At 32.7% G+C, this 18,016-nt stretch overlaps 1 protein-coding gene across 1 annotated transcript; it reads right to left on the bottom strand.

Moving 5' to 3' along the window:
- Positions 1–1,103: 1,103 nt before the first annotated feature.
- On the bottom strand, positions 1,104–2,330 carry LOC103492061 (E3 ubiquitin-protein ligase PUB24-like). The gene has a single exon (XM_008452246.3). The coding sequence runs from the start codon at positions 2,328–2,330 to the stop codon at positions 1,104–1,106; it is 1,227 nt and encodes a 408-aa protein (XP_008450468.2).
- Between the last annotated feature and the right edge of the window lie 15,686 nt (positions 2,331–18,016).

Raw genomic sequence — 18,016 nt, 5'->3', positions numbered from 1 at the left:
TTTTCTTTTATATTTTTTTTGAAATCACGATGACTTTTCTACAATTATTATCATTCTTTATTTTATATTTTTCTTTCTTCACTTATTCAAATTCCCACTTGGTAAACGATATTCGTCATCTCTCTAGATCTAAATGATCGTATATTAAAGCTAAACGATCTTGGTTCAACATCGTATACCAAATATAAAAGATCTTGATACACGATCTTGAACAAAAATCGTTTAGATCTTGGTACACGATTGTTTAGCTCTTGGTACATGATTATGTACAAAATCAAAATGATATTGATATAAGATCTTGTACCAAATATAAAAGAGGTCTTGGTACAAAATCGTGAACCAAGATCCTTTAGATTTTATACATGATCATTTAGCTCTTGGTATGTGATCGTGTACCAATATCTAACCGATCTTAGTTCACGATCGTTTAGAAGAAGAATTACATGTGTGGGTGTGACCGATTAATCATGTGTCGATTGGAGCATTTTTTTGTATTTTCCATTGTTGACATGTAGGTTTTTTCCGTTTCCAAAATTGTTCTATACAATGTAAATATTTTGCTGATTTGTTATATTTTCTAAAAAAATCCCATTAAAAAACCTAATAGACTTGATTAAATCTTGAACCAAACTGTTAAGTCTCGAGATATTAAAAAGAGGATATGTTAAAACTTAGATACGTTGTTAACACATCAAAATTAATTATAGTCTCATGAAGTACGTAAAACAAATTAATTAAACTAAAGAAACGTATTATTGGAGTGCAAATATTAAAATAATTACATTGTGATTATGAGGGAATTTTGGTACTTAAGAAAATATTATGCACGTGTGGCACACGTGGACTTTGCTAAAAATCAAAAGAAATTTCGGTTTTGCCATATCCAACAAAAATTCCATCCCAACAAATTCATAATCCCAATCAATATCACACACAAAGAAGTTTGCGACAAAATTTCATATAATTGGATTAAAACTTTGGAAACTTTTTATGCCCAACTGCAAAAATTTCACACAGTTGTTCATAAAAAATTGGAAAGCCTCCAAAAATATTACATTGATATTATACTTAAAATAAATGATCATACGTTTTGAAGCTATCTACTATCTAGGGTCTCTAGTCATCACATAAACCCCAATACATGGAGAATTACTCCACACATTCGAATGCATTCTCAAAATCTCTCTAGCTTTCTCCTTCAAGAATCCCTCGCAATTAGATTGCATTATCATGCAAAGCTTTGACACTGCCCCAACCCTCAACATCTCCAAAAGAACATCCTTCCTAGCGGAGTGTTTCGATATCAACGATAGAATTTGAATAGCTCGATCGGTTGTTGCAATCGAAACTCTAAGTATTCTCTTGGAAACCACCGCGATGCCCCCCGCATGGCTGATGAGCTCTGCTCTCCCATCTGCCGTGGAGCATAGGTGGGCCAAGAGGTTGAAAATGAGCTCAGTTATGTTCTTCTCTGGCTTCTCGAGCTCGAGTTCGATGAGGTCAAAAACTGCCCCGACTTCAACAAGCTTGACTCGGTTTCGTCCCCAGGGGCATATGTTTATTAGCATTGTGAGTGTTGTTTTGAGAGATGAATTTGAGATCTTTTCTCTGAAGAGATTTGTGATGTTTTTGAAGAACTCAAGGTTTATTTGGGTGAGAATGGTGGAGGGAGCCACATCGGTTGCTTTCTTCAACACTTCAATGGCGTAGCTTTTGATTATTGTGTGATTTTCCATCTCCAAACCCAAAACCCAAGTCAATGATTCAAAAAACTCAAGAAACCTAATTTCAGAAATTGAATAATGTGAAAGTAGACTAAGAATCTTCAAAGCTTCCTCAAGTCCACCAACTCTCCCTTCCCTAAAACGTCTTATAACAAACAAGACCATCCCCTTCGCCACGCCGACTTCCTCCATACGGCCTCGACTTGCCGTGTCACTTTCAATAGCCAAAGCATGAAGCTTCTTCACGGCGTCAATGCGAAGGCGCTCATCGGAAGCGACAGCAACCTCCCGCAAGAGCTTTCGAAGACGGGTCTTGTCTAAAAGTGGGCTAGGAGTTAGAAATTCATCATCTCCACCACCGGGGGAAGCATTCTCAACCATCCAAGACTTAATGAGACGACGAAGCGTGTGGTTTGGTGTCAAGTCGGAAGCTTTGGTCAAAGATTGCTTGGTGAGAGGGCAAAAGATTGCATCTTTAGAGGTCAAAAACCAATTCTCAATACTTTCACGATCATAAGTAATTCCAGTGGTGGCTGTAACTGGATCTTTCATGATTTGTAACGAAATTGGGCAAATAAAATATGGAGGAACAGCAACTTCTTCCATTGAAAAAGAGAGAGAAACAATTAAAGAAGAAGAAGAAGAAGAAGAAGAAAGAGAGATGATTTTAATTTGTTGCAAAGAGAAAAGAAAATGGTCATGATTATAAATATAATGGGGAGAGGAATTTGAATGAAGTGTTTTTACGTTTCGAAGAAAATGGTTTTGCAGTCAACACGATGTGTGGAATACTATTATTATTGTTTATTATTATTAATTATTAAATATGATGATTATTGTTATTATTATTCCACAGTCAAACCATAGGAAAAGAGAGGGTTGGGATGAAGAAAGTTTCATTTTCTAATGATTCAACTTGCTTTTTTGACTGCCACTTGGAAGGTTTTGATTAGCTGAAGAATGGTAAAAGTACACAAAAATGTGGTTTTTTTACATTACTTTTCTGAATTTTGAGAGTAACATATGGCCAAACTTAATTATATTTGGGATACCACTGTTTTTATTTTGTTTTGTTTGGGAAACTCCCAATAATGATGATTTTGAACGCAATCTAAAAATCTACAAAATTAAACCCTAGGAAAAAGAATCTTCAAATAATAAATAATAATTTTAATTTTAATTTTAATTTTAATATAAAACAATTAACCAAATAAATATTATTTAAAAAACTTGCCACCCATCAAAAATCAATTTATTATTAGAAATTTCGTTGCAATATAAAAATTTTGTCTCCGATCCAATTTCTAATTTTGAGGCCACTTGAAACACATAGTCAGGTCATGTAATTCGACTTAGGACAAAATCAACTATAATTTTTATAACTTTTGATTCATTATATTTTCATAAATTCTAGGTTTGTACTTTGGTAATGTAGACGATTTTTCATTTCTTTTTCATCTTCATGATTTATTCCTCTCGTCTTTATATTATTAATTTCTTCGTATTTACTTCTTATTCGGTTTACAATATTATCTATTTCTTAATTTTTTTTTCTAGAATTTTTTTCTTCTTATTTATTTTTCATCTTCTTTTTTCTTCTTGGTACAAGATTTAAATGTTATCAATACAAGATCTAAATGATCGTGTACTAATATTTAGACGATCAGTTATCTATCCCAAATAAATAGGGATAGACCACTATCACTAATAGATATTTTAGATTTGGTACAAGAACGTTTAGATTTAGTACAAGATCGTTTAGACTGGGTACAAGATCATTTAGATTTGGTACAATATCGTTTAGACTGGGTACAAGATCGTTTAGACTCGTTACAAGGGTACATAATCGTTTAGGTTGAGTATATGATCGTTTAGGATTTATACAAAGGTACAAAATCGTTTACACTTGGTGCAAGATCTTTTAGACTTGTTACAAGATCCTTTAAACTAGGTATAAAGGTATAAGATCCTTTAGACTTAGTATAAGGGCATAAGATTGTTTAGATCAATTCTTTAGTGATTGTTTAGACTAGGTATACAAAACCATATTTTTACGTGTGTGTGACTGATTAATTGCATGTGTATTTTTGTTATTTCACGTTGTGGGCTTGTGGGTTTTTTTATTTTTAAAATTGTTCTAAAGTGTCCCTCCTGTTTACAATAATTGTAAAAATTGAACCAATAAATGATGAAAATTAAAATCTCAAACTTGCATAATCAAAAAAATTTATACACTTATATAAATTGAAGGGTTCAATTTTAAAATTTGGATAAACTTGAGGTCTGAGTTTATAATTTTAAAATTTTAAAGATATAATTGCGACGGTTATATTTTAGAGGTAGTTTTTGCAAATTCTTGGGTTATTTTTCTATCCCTTCTTTCAAAAGTACTAAGAATTCATTCCTACTGGTTTTGGACGTAGATTTTCAATTGAATATTTTGTGAAAATTCTAAAATAGAACACTCGTTGATTTTAGTTTTTCTTTTTTACTCAGTTTTCAAACGATGTATGAATGCGACATGAAATGAATGCGAAAATGCGTTGTGAAGATATATATATGTGTGTGGCCCAGCAGCTTCCCAAACTCTCAATTTACGCCACTTTCAGGTTTTGAATTAACCTTCATGTCCAAGATTAAAAATCAAGATTCGACATATTCAATATTCCTAACATTTTCTTGCAACTTCTACACTTTGATTCATGATACCTATTTTATCCTAAACCATTTTCAACAGGAAACTATCCCCACAAATTAACACAGGTCATTTTAATATCTTTTGTCTTCACTTACATGTTTTTACGTAATTTTTCAAGTGGCCGTCCATTATAGAATTGCGTAAGCCAAGTCCTCTTAACTTTGAAGTTATGTAGAAACTGGTCTTTGTTCACGTGAATACAGTAGTTATAACTTTAAAATGTTTTACACATTTCTTAATCATACATATTTTCTAATCACAATCCTGAATACCGATATATTATACTATGTCCATTAACCAATGTTCACGTTTATTTGTTACACGATTCGTAAACACTTTACTTTGTTATATTTATGAAAATTTTCCTTAAAATTATTTGAATTTTTGTTATATTTTGAAAATATTTAGATTAATTTATTTGTATATTCGAGGATGAGATTTGGAATTAGAAAAGACGTAAAAAAACAAAAGGGAGTAAAATAGGGAGGTAGGTAGTAGAATTAATGATGAATTTGAATAAGAATTTTGTTTTTCCATTTTGGTAAAAAGAGTGGCACAAATTTTCTAGATGTACATACTCAATATTCCAAGTCTTCCATTCCCATTCCCATTCCCATTCCCAATACCATATCTTTATTTAGAAGATCAAAACCAGCTACCCTTATTAAAATAATTAAAAGCAATTACCATGTACATGTGAACTTATTAATAACCCCATCATTTCTTTTTCTTATTCTCAAAAAAATTAACTCAACTATCTCTAATTATTGTAAATTTGACCACCACTCTCTTAGCTCCAAAATATGGTATTTATTTCCCTTCCTTTGAATTCCACTATTCTACAAGTTTAATTAATATCTATTTTTGTGTAACATACTTTTTTTAAAAAAAAAAATACAGGAATATGAGTCTAAATATAATTTAGAATACTAGAAAATTTTCATAATTTATCGATGACAGATTTCTATTGGTATAAATATTAATGATAGAAGTATATTGATATTTTTATGTTTGATGTATTATGAAATTTCTCTATATATGTTAATATTTTAAACCGTTTTGATGTTCTCTCTCTTTTGAACAGAATAATTTTGTTATGAATTTCATGTAAGTTGTTTGATGAGATCATGAGATGATTCTTCGCTATTATTATAAAAGTCACCATTGACCGATCCAACTTCTTCCTATTTATTACTTCTTTTTTCCTTTTTTCTTCTAATAATTAGCAATCAACAGTCACACCAACGTATTTTAAATATATACATACACACATAAAAAGCCAAATACAAAAATTAGAATAATAACTATTTGACAAAATCACTTGTGTCTCATAATCTTTTAGTTTCATACCTTTCGGTTGTGGAGAGAGTTTTGAATCTGGCCTCTTCCTTGAAATCAAAGATATATTTTTTAATTGCTTTGGGAATATGTGAGTGAATTTGAAAAAAAAAAATAAAAAGGAATACCAAACTTATTTCTAAATTTTAAAACCAACGTTTTCATATATAATAAAATAAACTAAATTATAATAAAAATTTTGAATTCTATCAATAATAGTCCTGGATAGATATTGATTGGTAGACTTCAGATTCTATTTATTATTGACATTGATAGAAACTGATGAAAATCTATGAGTATCTATATATCATTAATCGAATGAGCAGTTTCGAAGTAGTTTGTAAATAGTTTCAATTTAAAAAGGTCGTGTTATTGATTAAAATTCTAACAAAATAATTAAATAGATCATGAATTTAATCTAGGAAAATTTACATAAATGTAACAAAACTGTAAACTATTTACGACCCGTGTAACAAAGCCCATAACGTTAGTCATTTTTTAAAATATTCCAGGTTTGCCCTTCCATCTCCCTTTTCTTCCTCACGATTCGTCTTCCTCATGTTATTTCGTCTTTCCTGTCTTTCCATGCTATTTGGTCTTTTTTCTTTTTCTTTTCTGTGATTTCTTTCCATTATCTTTCTTATTTTTCAATTTTTTATTTATGTCATTTAAACTTTCCATCGTGTTTCTTCTTTTCTTTTTTTTTTTACGCGTTTACATTTGGATAACCAAATCTAAACGACTGTGTATTATAAGACTATGTACAACAAAATAGCAAAATTTAAAAGATCGTGTATAAAGAATTTTGAAAAAAAATCATTTAGATTGGAGTAGTCAAATGTAAACGATCGTGTAAAAAAAATAAAATATTGTGTATAAAGAATCTTGAAAAAAAATCATTTACATTGGGGTAGCCAAATGTAAACGATCGTTTAAAAAAGTAAACGATCGTGTAAAAAAAAAAAAAAAGATTGTGTATAAAAAATCTTGAAAAAAAATCATTTGGATTGGAGTAACCAAATGTAAACGATCGTGTAAAAAAAGTAAACGATCGTGTAAAAAAAGTAAACAGCGGTGTATCAAAAAAATTAATAAAATCGTGTACCAAAATAAAATAAAAAGTCATTTAGATTTGGGTTCCCAAATCTAAACGATCGTGTAACAAAATTAAACGATGGAATTGAAAAGATTAATTGTAGTCATATCAAAACGATCACGTATAAATTGTAGTCATATCTAAACGATCGCTTATAAATTGTAGTCATATCTAAACGATCGCGTTATAACCATATCTAAACGATCGCGTATAAATTATAACCATATCTAAATGATCGCATTGTAGTCATTTTTAAACGATCACGTATATATTGAACCATATCTAAACGATCGCAATATATTGAATCATATCTAAACGATCACGTATATATTGAACCATATCTAAATGATCGCGTATATATTGAACAATATCTAGAGGATCGCGTATAAATCGCAAATATATTACGCGCGCGTTATTGACAGCGTGGTTGACGGGACATTTTTTATATTTTACACGTGGACCTCTGAGCTTTTTTCGTTTTTAAAATTATTCTATAAAGTATAAATATTTTACCCCTTTTTTATAACTTTGAAAAGACCCTTTAATCTACAAGTTTTTGCAGTGTGGGATAAGCATACAATGAATTGAAACAAATAAATGGATGAGTAAGGGGATGGGAAAATGGAAGAATGAAACTAACAAAGTGGGGAAAAAATCACATCTGAAAATGAGAAAAATAAGGAGAAAACTAATGGAAAAGAAAACAGCAAAATTTGGGAGAAAGAACCCAAACAAAATTTGAAGAAGAAGGAAATACCAAATGTCGACAAGCAGAATATATATATATATTATTTGTCAAACTCCTACTTTTGTTTTGCACGCTTTGTTGTTAAGAACGAGACTTAAAACAACCTTACAAATTAATGGTCAAAAATATTTTCCAAATAAATAATTTTTCCTAATAAATAATAGAATAATATATACATATCTTTATTATAGGTTAGTTTTTATAAATATAACAAACCTGCAAACTATTTAGCTCGGGTAACAAAACGAAGAAGCACATGAAGTTGAATATTTTTTAAAATATTTCAAGTTTGCCCTTTATTTTCATCGTCTTTCATCTCTTCCTTTTCTGCGATTTGTTTTTTCTTTCTATCTTCTTTCTCTCTTCTTCTGCAATTTTTTTAAATATTTTCTTTTGCCATTCCTTTCCATCTTTGCAATTTTTCTTTTCCTTTCCCTCATCTTTTTCTCTACTTCTGTAATTTTTCTTTTATTTTTTTCAATTTATTATTTGATTCAAGATCATGTACCAAATATAAAAGATCTATTTTTTTAAAAAAAAATTCAAAATGTTATTTGGTTGTTTAAGATCGTGTGCCAACTATAAAAGTTTGTGAAAAAAATTGTTGGGAGATTGGATAGCCAAATCTAAGCTACCGTGTAACAAAGAATCTTAAAAAGTTATTTAGATTTGGGTAGCCAAATTTAAACGATCAAATCTAAACAATCGTATACAAAACAAAATATTAAAAAAAATCGTTAAGGTTTGGGTACCAAATTTAAATGATTAAATCTAAATGATCGTTGTTGAATAAGAAATTTTAGAACCAATCACAAATTGTCATGTCATTTACTAAAATAATTGCATTTGGGATTAACTAAAAATTGACATCTGTACCAAATTAAATTTAAAAACAAATTAGCCAGTTCTAATGATGTCATATGTGTTTGTATAACAATTTGATCAAATTAATTATTTTTGTTCAATTAAATATTATTTACTTAGGCTAAAAATCAATTTAGCACAAAAATAAGCTTAATGTAGCCCAAAGGTTAAATATAACTCAAATCCATGTGATTGATCCTATAGGTTTGGTCCATGGACCAACTATACTCGAGTTCATAAAAACCCACGAGAGAACTCTATAAATAGAGTAGTACTCTTCATTTGTGGGGGTTGGAAATTTTTTACTCTAGAAAGTCTAGAGAGAATTCTCCTAAAAGCCAAAAGACTCCCCGACTCCTGAAGCCAACCAACCCTCGAAGATTGAAGTTCATTTGAAGAAACAAGTTTTCTTTCAAGACTCCATTTTCAAGAACATCACGAGATTCGCTTCTTCAAATCAAGCGTAAGCATCCAGCCGAGAGAGAATCAAAGGATCAAATTCTAGCGATCGAGCCACATCACATCAAATCAACACAAGTTTAACTCCACGAATGAAATTTCTTCGGAAATAAAATTTAATCGTGCCAAAAAAATTGAAAAAAATTGTTTAGATTTGACTATCCAAATTCAAACGATCAATAATCTCAACGATTGTATACCAAATTTAAATGATCGTCTCTCAAAAAATCTTGAAAAAAATCATTTAGATTTGTCTACCCAAATTTAAACGCTCGTGTACCAAAAATAGCCAAATCTAAACGATGAAATCTAAACGATCGTTTACTAAATTTATTACGTGCACTAGGTGCCAATTAATCACGAGATATTTTTGGTATTTTCGATTGTGGGTCTGTGGGCTTTTTTGTTTTTGAAATTGTTCTATACCGTGTATATATTTTGTTGCTTTGTTATATTTTTTAAACGACCCCTTTATTATATGTGGTGTACATATACAAATAAAAGTATTAAAGTTCAGTTATATTAAAAAGAAAGCGTGAAACTATAAATTTTAAACCTACTTTTTCATTTTTTAATAGCATTAAATTTGTATCAAAATTAAACGATGGAATTGAAAAGAGAAATTGTATCATATCTAAACGATCGCGTATCAAACAATAACCAAATCTAAATAATCGCAAATATATTACGCACCTGTTATTGACGGCATGGTTGACAGGGTATTTTTGGTATTTTACACAATTGGCCTATGGGCTTTTTCCATTTTTGGAATTGTTCTATAGAGTGTAAATATTTTGCTGCTCTTTTATATTTTTAAAAAGATCCATTTTAATTATCAAATTCTTTCTTTGTAGTTTCAAAGGATCTTAAATCCTAGTCTTCAATATTATGTTAGTTTATTATTAACCTTTTAAATATCATCTTGTTAGGGGTCTTTTAAAAAATATAACAAAGCGACAAAATATTCACTGTATAGAACAATTTCAAAAATAGAAAAAGCCCATAGGCCTATAGACCCACAATGGAAAATACCAAAAATGTCTCGTCAACTTAATCATTAACACACATGTAATATATTTGGTACATGATTGTTTAGAGTTGGATAGCCAAATCTTTTTTCAAGATTCTCTATACACGATTGTTTAATTTGGTTACACAATCATTTCAATTTGATTGTTTATATTTGGATAGCCAAATCTAAACAATTTTTTTAAAGATTTTTTGGTACACGATCTTTTATATTTGGCTATACGATTGTTTAGATTTGGTTAAAGATTTTTTTTGCAATATTCTTTTGGTACATGATTGTTTAGATTTGGTTACACAAATCAAACGATGTTTTTTTTCAAAATCTTTTATATTTAGTACACGATATTGAACAACCAAATAACAGTTTGTACAAAATTAAAAAAATAAATAAATATTTTATATTTGATACAAGATCTTGAACCAAATAATAATTTGGAAAAATAAAGAAGAAGAGAAAGAGAAGAAAGAAGATAGAAAGAGAGAAAAAAAATTGCAGAGGAAGACAAGAAGAAAGACGATAAAAGGGAAAGACATACCTTGAATATTTAAAAAAAATGACAATCTCCTGGACTTTTTCATTTTGTTAAACAGACCGTAAATAATTTACCGATTTTTTATATTTATAAAAATTTTCTTTTTTTGTTATTTGAAGTATTTTCACTATAAATTTTGATAACATATCACATATTTTATTTTCTTGCATAAATATTATTATTACTATTTCCTGAATTTAAGTAAAAATCAAAATTGAGTGAACCAACCATGACTAAAATTGAGCATTTGAAGGTATAAAATGGATTAATTAGACAAAATTCAAAATTTGGGATCCGAATGGTATATATATATATATATTAAAATAGTCTATGACCAACAATACTCAACTTTTTTGTATAAGAAAATTTCAGTATTTGTTGGGATTCTTTTTTTGTGACAAATGAAGTTTGATAAATTCTTTTGTATCCTGAATGAAATATCTTCTGAATGAAATGACATTTGCCTTACTAAGAATTGAAGGGTGCGAGTGAGTGAAATGACTCTGTGGTACTACTGTTGTTGAACCAGAAAATAAATTTCTTTTAGACAAAAGGGGGAGTTTGTTGAAGTGTAGTTTGTCTAAAAGAATATCTTTTAAATTAAAAGAGAAGATATATTTGAGAGAAGACAATCAATAAATATTTGATTCTACTATATTTATGGAATCTCTCTAATTATCTCCAAGAATATAATAAGTTCCTATTCTTTAGGGATCTCATTAAAGATACAAGGCATATACATAGCTGGAGATATATGTATATATTGGGGTCTTGAACATTGGCTGGATAACGCAGAAAAATAGAGAGAAAAGTTTTTGTTGCTGATACGAAGAAGTAACTTTCGATTTATCATTGAAATGCCCGCTACAAAAGGTAGCTTGACTTTATGACTTTGGAAGCAACATGATTAACTAATGTTGAGATTTCTGGATGAGTAATATACATAATGAGACTATGGTTAGTTTGATTAATGATTGAGTCATGCATACATTTAGGGGGAACCTGACCATCAGACGCTGTCGACGGGAGTCTTTTTTATTCTAGGGGGAGCCTAGAGTTTGATGTTAATTCACTAGTCATATAGTTATAGTATTGAGATGTATACATAAGCTATATTGATGTTTTTGATGTTTATGGTGATTATTAATAAAATTACTCATCTGAGTTGTGCGCAACTCCTCAGACGTAGGCAATATTGGCTGAACTGGGTTACCAAAGTTTCATATGTTATTCTCTTCTGCTGTCTCACTAGTTATTACTTATATTATTAGTTGTAGTCGTAACTGAAGGGTCCTTGATTATCTTTTACTGTTTTTCATTTGGTATCAGAGCGGGTTGAGAGATCATAGAGATAATCAGAGAAGGACCATCTGTATCTCATCCTCCTGTTTTAGATGGTAAAACTACTCATATTGGAAACCTCGAATGATCTTCTTCATTAAGACGTTAGATGGAAAAGCTTGGAGAGCTCTTGTGGCTGGTTATGATCCTCCTATGATTACCGTGAATGGTGTCTCAGTTCTAAAACCTGGAGTTGATTGGACTGATGCAGAAGAGCAAGCTTCTGTTGGGAATGCCAGAGCTCTTAACGTGATATTTAATGGTGTTGACCTGAACGTTTTCAAGTTAATAAAATCCTGCAGTACAGCCAAAGAAGCTTGGAAAACTTTGGAGGTAGCGTATGAAGGTACCTCCAAAGTAAAGATCTCAAGACTACAGCTGATAACATCTAAGTTTGAGGCATTGAGAATGATCGAGGATGAATCAGTGTCTGATTACAATAAGAGAGTTCTTGAAATCGCAAATGAATCCTTACTGCTCGGTGAAAAGATACCTAATTCTAAGATAGTTCGGAAAGTACTTCGATCCTTGCCCAGAAAATTTGATATAAAAGTTGCTGCGATTGGGGAAGCTCATAATATTACAACGCTAAAACTTGATGAATTTTTTGGCTCGTTACTTACGTTTAAGATGGCCACTGCTGATAGAGAAAGTAAGAAAGGCAAGGTAATTGCTTTTAAATCCACACATGTAAGTGAGGAGGCTGGTTGCGATACTGAAGCAAATATGGATGATTCAATAGCTTTATTAACCAAACAATTCACAAACGCCCTTTCAGAATTTAAAAAGTCTGAATGCCACAGGTATGAATGTTCAAACTTCTAATCTGTATCGAAGAAGGAATGATAATGGTTATACCAGGAGAAACAATGAAAATTCTGATAGAAGAAGTGATGGTTATCTTAAGAAAAAGGAAGGTGACAGAAAGATTTTCAGGTGTAGAAAATGTGGAGGAGTTGGTCACTATCAGGCAGAATGTCCCACATTCCTGAGAAAACAGAAGAAAAACTTTCGTGTCACACTATCAAATGAAGAATCTGTTGATAGTAGAGATGATGATGGCAACATAAATGCTTTCACAATACGAATTACTGATGAGAACACTGATGATGATAGTGAATGTTCGGTAGAAAGAAAAATGATGAATTGTCAACTGAAAAGCTTGAAACTCTACGGAAAGAAGATTGTGAAGCAAGGGCAATACAAAAGGAAAGGATCCAAGATTGTTTAGAAGAAAATGAACGGTTGATGTCTGTAATATCTTCTCTAAAGTTAAAATTGAGAGAGGTTCAAAATGAGAATGATCAAATTTTAAAATTCGTTAAAATGCTAAATTCTAGTGTTTCTGTTGACGCAACTGGTCTCGCCTTATTTATAACAAATTGACCTGATATGACCTTTTTGACCACAATAGTAATATTTTGATGGTGGGTGCTCCAGACATATGACTGGAAACAGATCCTGCTTTACAAACTTAAACGACTGTGTCACCGGACATGTTACCTTTGGTGATGGTGCAAAAGAAAAAATTATAGCTAAAGGTAACATAGACAAAGATGACCTACCACGTCTGAACGATGTTAGGTATGTGGATGGACTAAAAGCTAACTTGATCAGTATAAGTCAAATATGTGATCAAGGCTACAAAGTCAGTTTTGATGATATTGGTTGTGTTGTTATGAATAAAGAAAATCAAATTTGTATGAGTGGTAAACGACAAGTCGATAATTGCTACCACTGGAATTCAAATATGTATGACACCTGTCAGTTGATAAGATCGGATCAAACATGGCTATGGCACAGAAAGCTGGGGCATGTCAGTAAGAGAGGATTGGAAAAAATTATTAAAAATAAAGCAGTTTTGGGAATTCCTGATTTAAACGTAAACATAAACATCTTATGTGGAGACTGTCAAATTGGCAAGCAGACAAGGTCTAATCATAAAAGTTTGAAAGGATGTTATACCAATAGAGTCTTGGAACTGTTACATATGGATCTCATGGGTCCAATGCAAACAGAAAGTCTTGGAGGTAAGGGGTATGTGCTAGTTGTTGTTGATGATTACTCAAGATACACTTGGGTTTGTTTTCTTAAAGGAAAAACAGATATGGTTGAAATATGCAAAAATCTGTGTTTGAAGCTACAACGTGAAAAGGGTAAGAAGATAACAAGAATCCGAAGTGATCATGGTAAAGAATTCGATAATGAAGGCTTTGACAGTTTTTGTCTGTTAGAAGGAATACACCATGAGTTTTCTGCACCGGTAACTCCTCAACAAAATGGTGCAGTAGAAAGAAAGAACAGGACATTACAAGAAATGACTCACGTTATGATACATGCCAAAAATTTACCTCTATGTTTTTAGGCAGAAGCTGTAAATACTGCCTGTCACATTCATAACAGGGTAACTATTAAAACTGGAACGACTGTTACTCTTTATGACCTTTGGAAAGAGAGAAAACCAAATGTCAAATACTTCCATGTGTTTGGTAGTACATGTTATATCTTAGCTGACAGAGAATACCGTCAGAAATGGGATGCAAGGTCAGAACAAGGAATCTTTCTCGGATACTCTCAGAACAGTCGGGCCTATAGAGTCTTCGATAATAGATCCGAGAGTGTTATGAAAATAATCAATGTAGTTATTCTCGACTAGACTATCAAACAGATGAATGATGAGGAAGATGATACTCCAAACATGTCTGAAGCCAGAACTACGAGTACTGTAGAAGAGTCTAAAGCTGACAATTCACCGACGATCCAGGCAAAAGTTTGAAAAAACCATCAGAAGAAATTATCACTAAAAAATCAAAACTAATTCCTTCAGCTCATGTAAAGAAAAATCATCCAGCAAACTCTATCATAGGTGATCCATCAACTAGGATGCAGACCAGAAGGAAAGATAAGATTGACTATTTTAAGATGGTTGCTGATTTGTGTTATACTTCTACCATTGAACCTTCAACCGTTGACTCTGCTCTCAAGGATGAGTATTGGTTAAATGCTATGCAAGAGGAGCTACTGCAATTTAGACGAAACAATGTCTGGACGTTAGTTTCAAAGCCAGAAGGTGTAGACGTTATTGGCACCAAATGGATATTTAAAAATAAGATTGATGAAACTAGATGTGTGACGAAAAATAAAGCCAGATTAGTAGCTCAAGGGTATACTCAAGTTGAAGGTGTTGACTTTGATGAAACGTTTGCTTCTATTGCTCGACTTGAAGCCATTCGACTTTTACTTGGTATATCATGCATACAGAAATTTAAATTGTATCAGATGGATGTAAAGAGTGTCTTCTTAAATGAGTACTTGAATGAGGAGGTTTATGTTGCTCAACCAAAAGGTTTTGTTGATTCCGAGCACCCAAAGCATGTGTATAAGCTTAGCAAAGCCTTATATGAACTAAAGCAAGCTCCGAGAGCTTGGTATGACCGGTTAACTATATACTTGAGAGGTAAAGGGTATTCTAGAGGAGAAATTGACAAGACTTTGTTCATACACAGGAAATCTGACCAACTGTTGGTGGCTCAAATTTATGTTGATGATATCAATTTTGGAGGATTTCCTCATGATCTAGTAAATAATTTCATTAATATTATGCAGTCAAAATTCGAAATGAGCATCGTTGGAGAGCTTTCATGTTTTTTGGGACTTCAAATTAAGCAAAAGAATAATGGCATTTTCATATCATAAGAAAAGTATGCCAGGAATATGGTCAAAAAGTTTGGTTTAGAACAGGCTCGAAATAAGTGGACTCCAGCTGCGACACATGTTAAACTTACAAAAGACACTGAAGGTGCTGAAGTTGATCACAAACTTTATAGGAGTATAGTAGGCAGCCTATTATACTTAACAGCAAGTCGACCTGACATAGCTTATGCTGTGGGAATATGTGCTCGTTATCAGGCGGATCCCCGCATCACTCACCTAGAAGCTGTTAAACGAATTCTTAAATACGTTCATGGGACCAGTGACTTTGGAATGATGTATTCCTATGATACCACTCCCACTCTAGTTGGATATTGTGATACTGACTGGGCAGGTTCAGCTAATGATCATAAAAGTACGTCTGGAGGTTACTTCTTTTTGGAAAACAATTTAATCTCTTGGTTAAGTAAGAAGCAAAACTGTGTTTCTTTATCTACAGCTGAAGCTGAATATATAGCTGCAGGTAATGGTTGTACACAATTGATTTGGATGAAAAACATGCTGCATGAATATGGCTTTGATCAGGACACTATGACGTTGTATTATGACAATATGAGTGCAATTGATATATCTAAGAATCTCGTTCAACATAGTCGAACTAAGCATATTGATATAAGACACCACTTTATTCGAGAACTAGTTGAAGACAAAGTAATCAAGCTTGATCGTATTAGTTCAAATTTACAATTAGCCGATATCTTCACTAAACCCCTAGATACTAGCTCATTCGAATACTTACGTGCTGGTTTAGGTGTGTGTCACACTTAACTTCATGATGAGCAATAAAGACAACGCATGTCTCAACATTTCAAATATTTAAAGTTGTCACGTTGTTTTCGGAGTAAATAGAGGCCTTTTCGGCTGATGGAGCTCTTCTTTTCATTAATGGATGTTTAATTTTAGATTATTTGAACTTTATTCTGGCTATTTAAGCTAAGATCATCTTAAGTCGTTACACATTCTGGAGTTGGTACATCAGTTGAAATTTTTCATAGGTTACTCGAATTAGATTCATCATGGTGAATACTCGTAAGAGGTCTTATGTGCCTAAGCAGTCTGAAGATGCACATAATGTCATCACTTCTTCGCCTTCTCCAGTACATCATGTAAGGGTCACAGGTCGCCGTTTCAAAAGCACTCCTCCCCGGAGACCCTATCGGCTTCCATATGAGAAAGTGTAGGGAGAGGCCACCAGTAGGATGCAGGAGTCTTTACGTTCTGAGGCGGTGCCTGAAGTCGGGGAGTCTACTGCTCCTGTTTCTCCTGTTATGCATGCACATCAAGCTTCTGAGGCCACTGTATCGGATATGGATTTAGATGATCAGGATAGTGTTTCTTTAATCCATTTGTTAAAGAAACCCTCAGAGCCAGTTACAGCCGAGAGGCCCCCTTCTGATCCCCTGGGTTCCATTCACTCTCAAGAGAGCTCATCGACTGAAGGGGTATTCATTCCAACTCCAGGAGACCCTTGACGCTCACCAGCTATACCTTCAGGTCATTCTCCCTCTGTTCACTCTTCTCGATCGAAACTACCTACTTCGCAACCGGATGCGATGCCTGCACACATTCCTGAAATCACTACTGCTACACGTGAGGAACAGACTGTTGGTTCTCAAAATGATGATCAATGTCGTTCTTTTAACCAGACTGAGATACCTCCTGAAAACATTCCTCCTCCTAATGATCCCTTTGCCCCATCTTTTGAAGGAAGGCCACAGTTTCCTAAAGGTCCTAAACCCCCAAAAGGAAAACTCAACAGTCTAGAAGAAATGTTACCATAAAAACTGGCAGAAAGAAAATCCCTGCAAATGTTTCGTCTGTTCCTATTGATGGAATTTCTTTCCACCACGAGGAAAGTGTTCAACGCTAGAAGTTTGTGATGCAGAGGAGAATTTTCGATGAGGTAAATATATCTGACAAACACCAATCTTGCATGAGTATCATGGACCTTATCCATAAGGCTGGTTTGGAAAAAACTATCTCGAATGTTGGCCCTTTTTATCCCTAGCTAATTAGAGAATTTATCGTAAATCAGCCTGATGAGTTTAATGATCTGAGTAGTGCTGATTATCAGACGGTGCACATTAGAGGGTTCAAATTTGTGATTTCACCTGCTGTGATAAATGGTTTTCTTGGAAATACTGTTGATATTGACTGCTCTCCATCATGTCCTACTACTGAGGTTCTAGCTACTGTCTTATCTAGAGGGACCTTGTCCACATGACCTCAACAGCTACTCTCAGCGTCAAGTATGTCATTCTGCACAAGATTTGCATTGCCAATTGGTTCCCTTCCTCACATGCCTCAAGCATATCTGCTGCCTTAGGTACATTCTTGTATCAAATTTGCAATGATGATAAATTAGATACAGGTGCCTTTATTTACAATTAACTATTGAGACATATTGGGTCGTTTGGGGTCAAGGTTCCCATTGCTTTTTCGAGGTTGTTCTCCAGTCTGCTACTTCACCTAAAT

Source organism: Cucumis melo, chromosome 2 (assembly GCF_025177605.1).
Source record: "Cucumis melo cultivar AY chromosome 2, USDA_Cmelo_AY_1.0, whole genome shotgun sequence".
NCBI classification, from domain to species: domain Eukaryota; kingdom Viridiplantae; phylum Streptophyta; class Magnoliopsida; order Cucurbitales; family Cucurbitaceae; genus Cucumis; species Cucumis melo.
The sequence above is the reverse complement of the archived record's forward strand: the minus strand, read 5'-3'. Positions and strand labels throughout refer to the sequence as shown.

Coding starts and splice junctions, on each gene's coding strand:
- LOC103492061 (XM_008452246.3), bottom strand. CDS start 2,330: ATGGAAGAAGTTGCTGTTCCTCCATATTTTATTTGCCCAATTTCGTTA.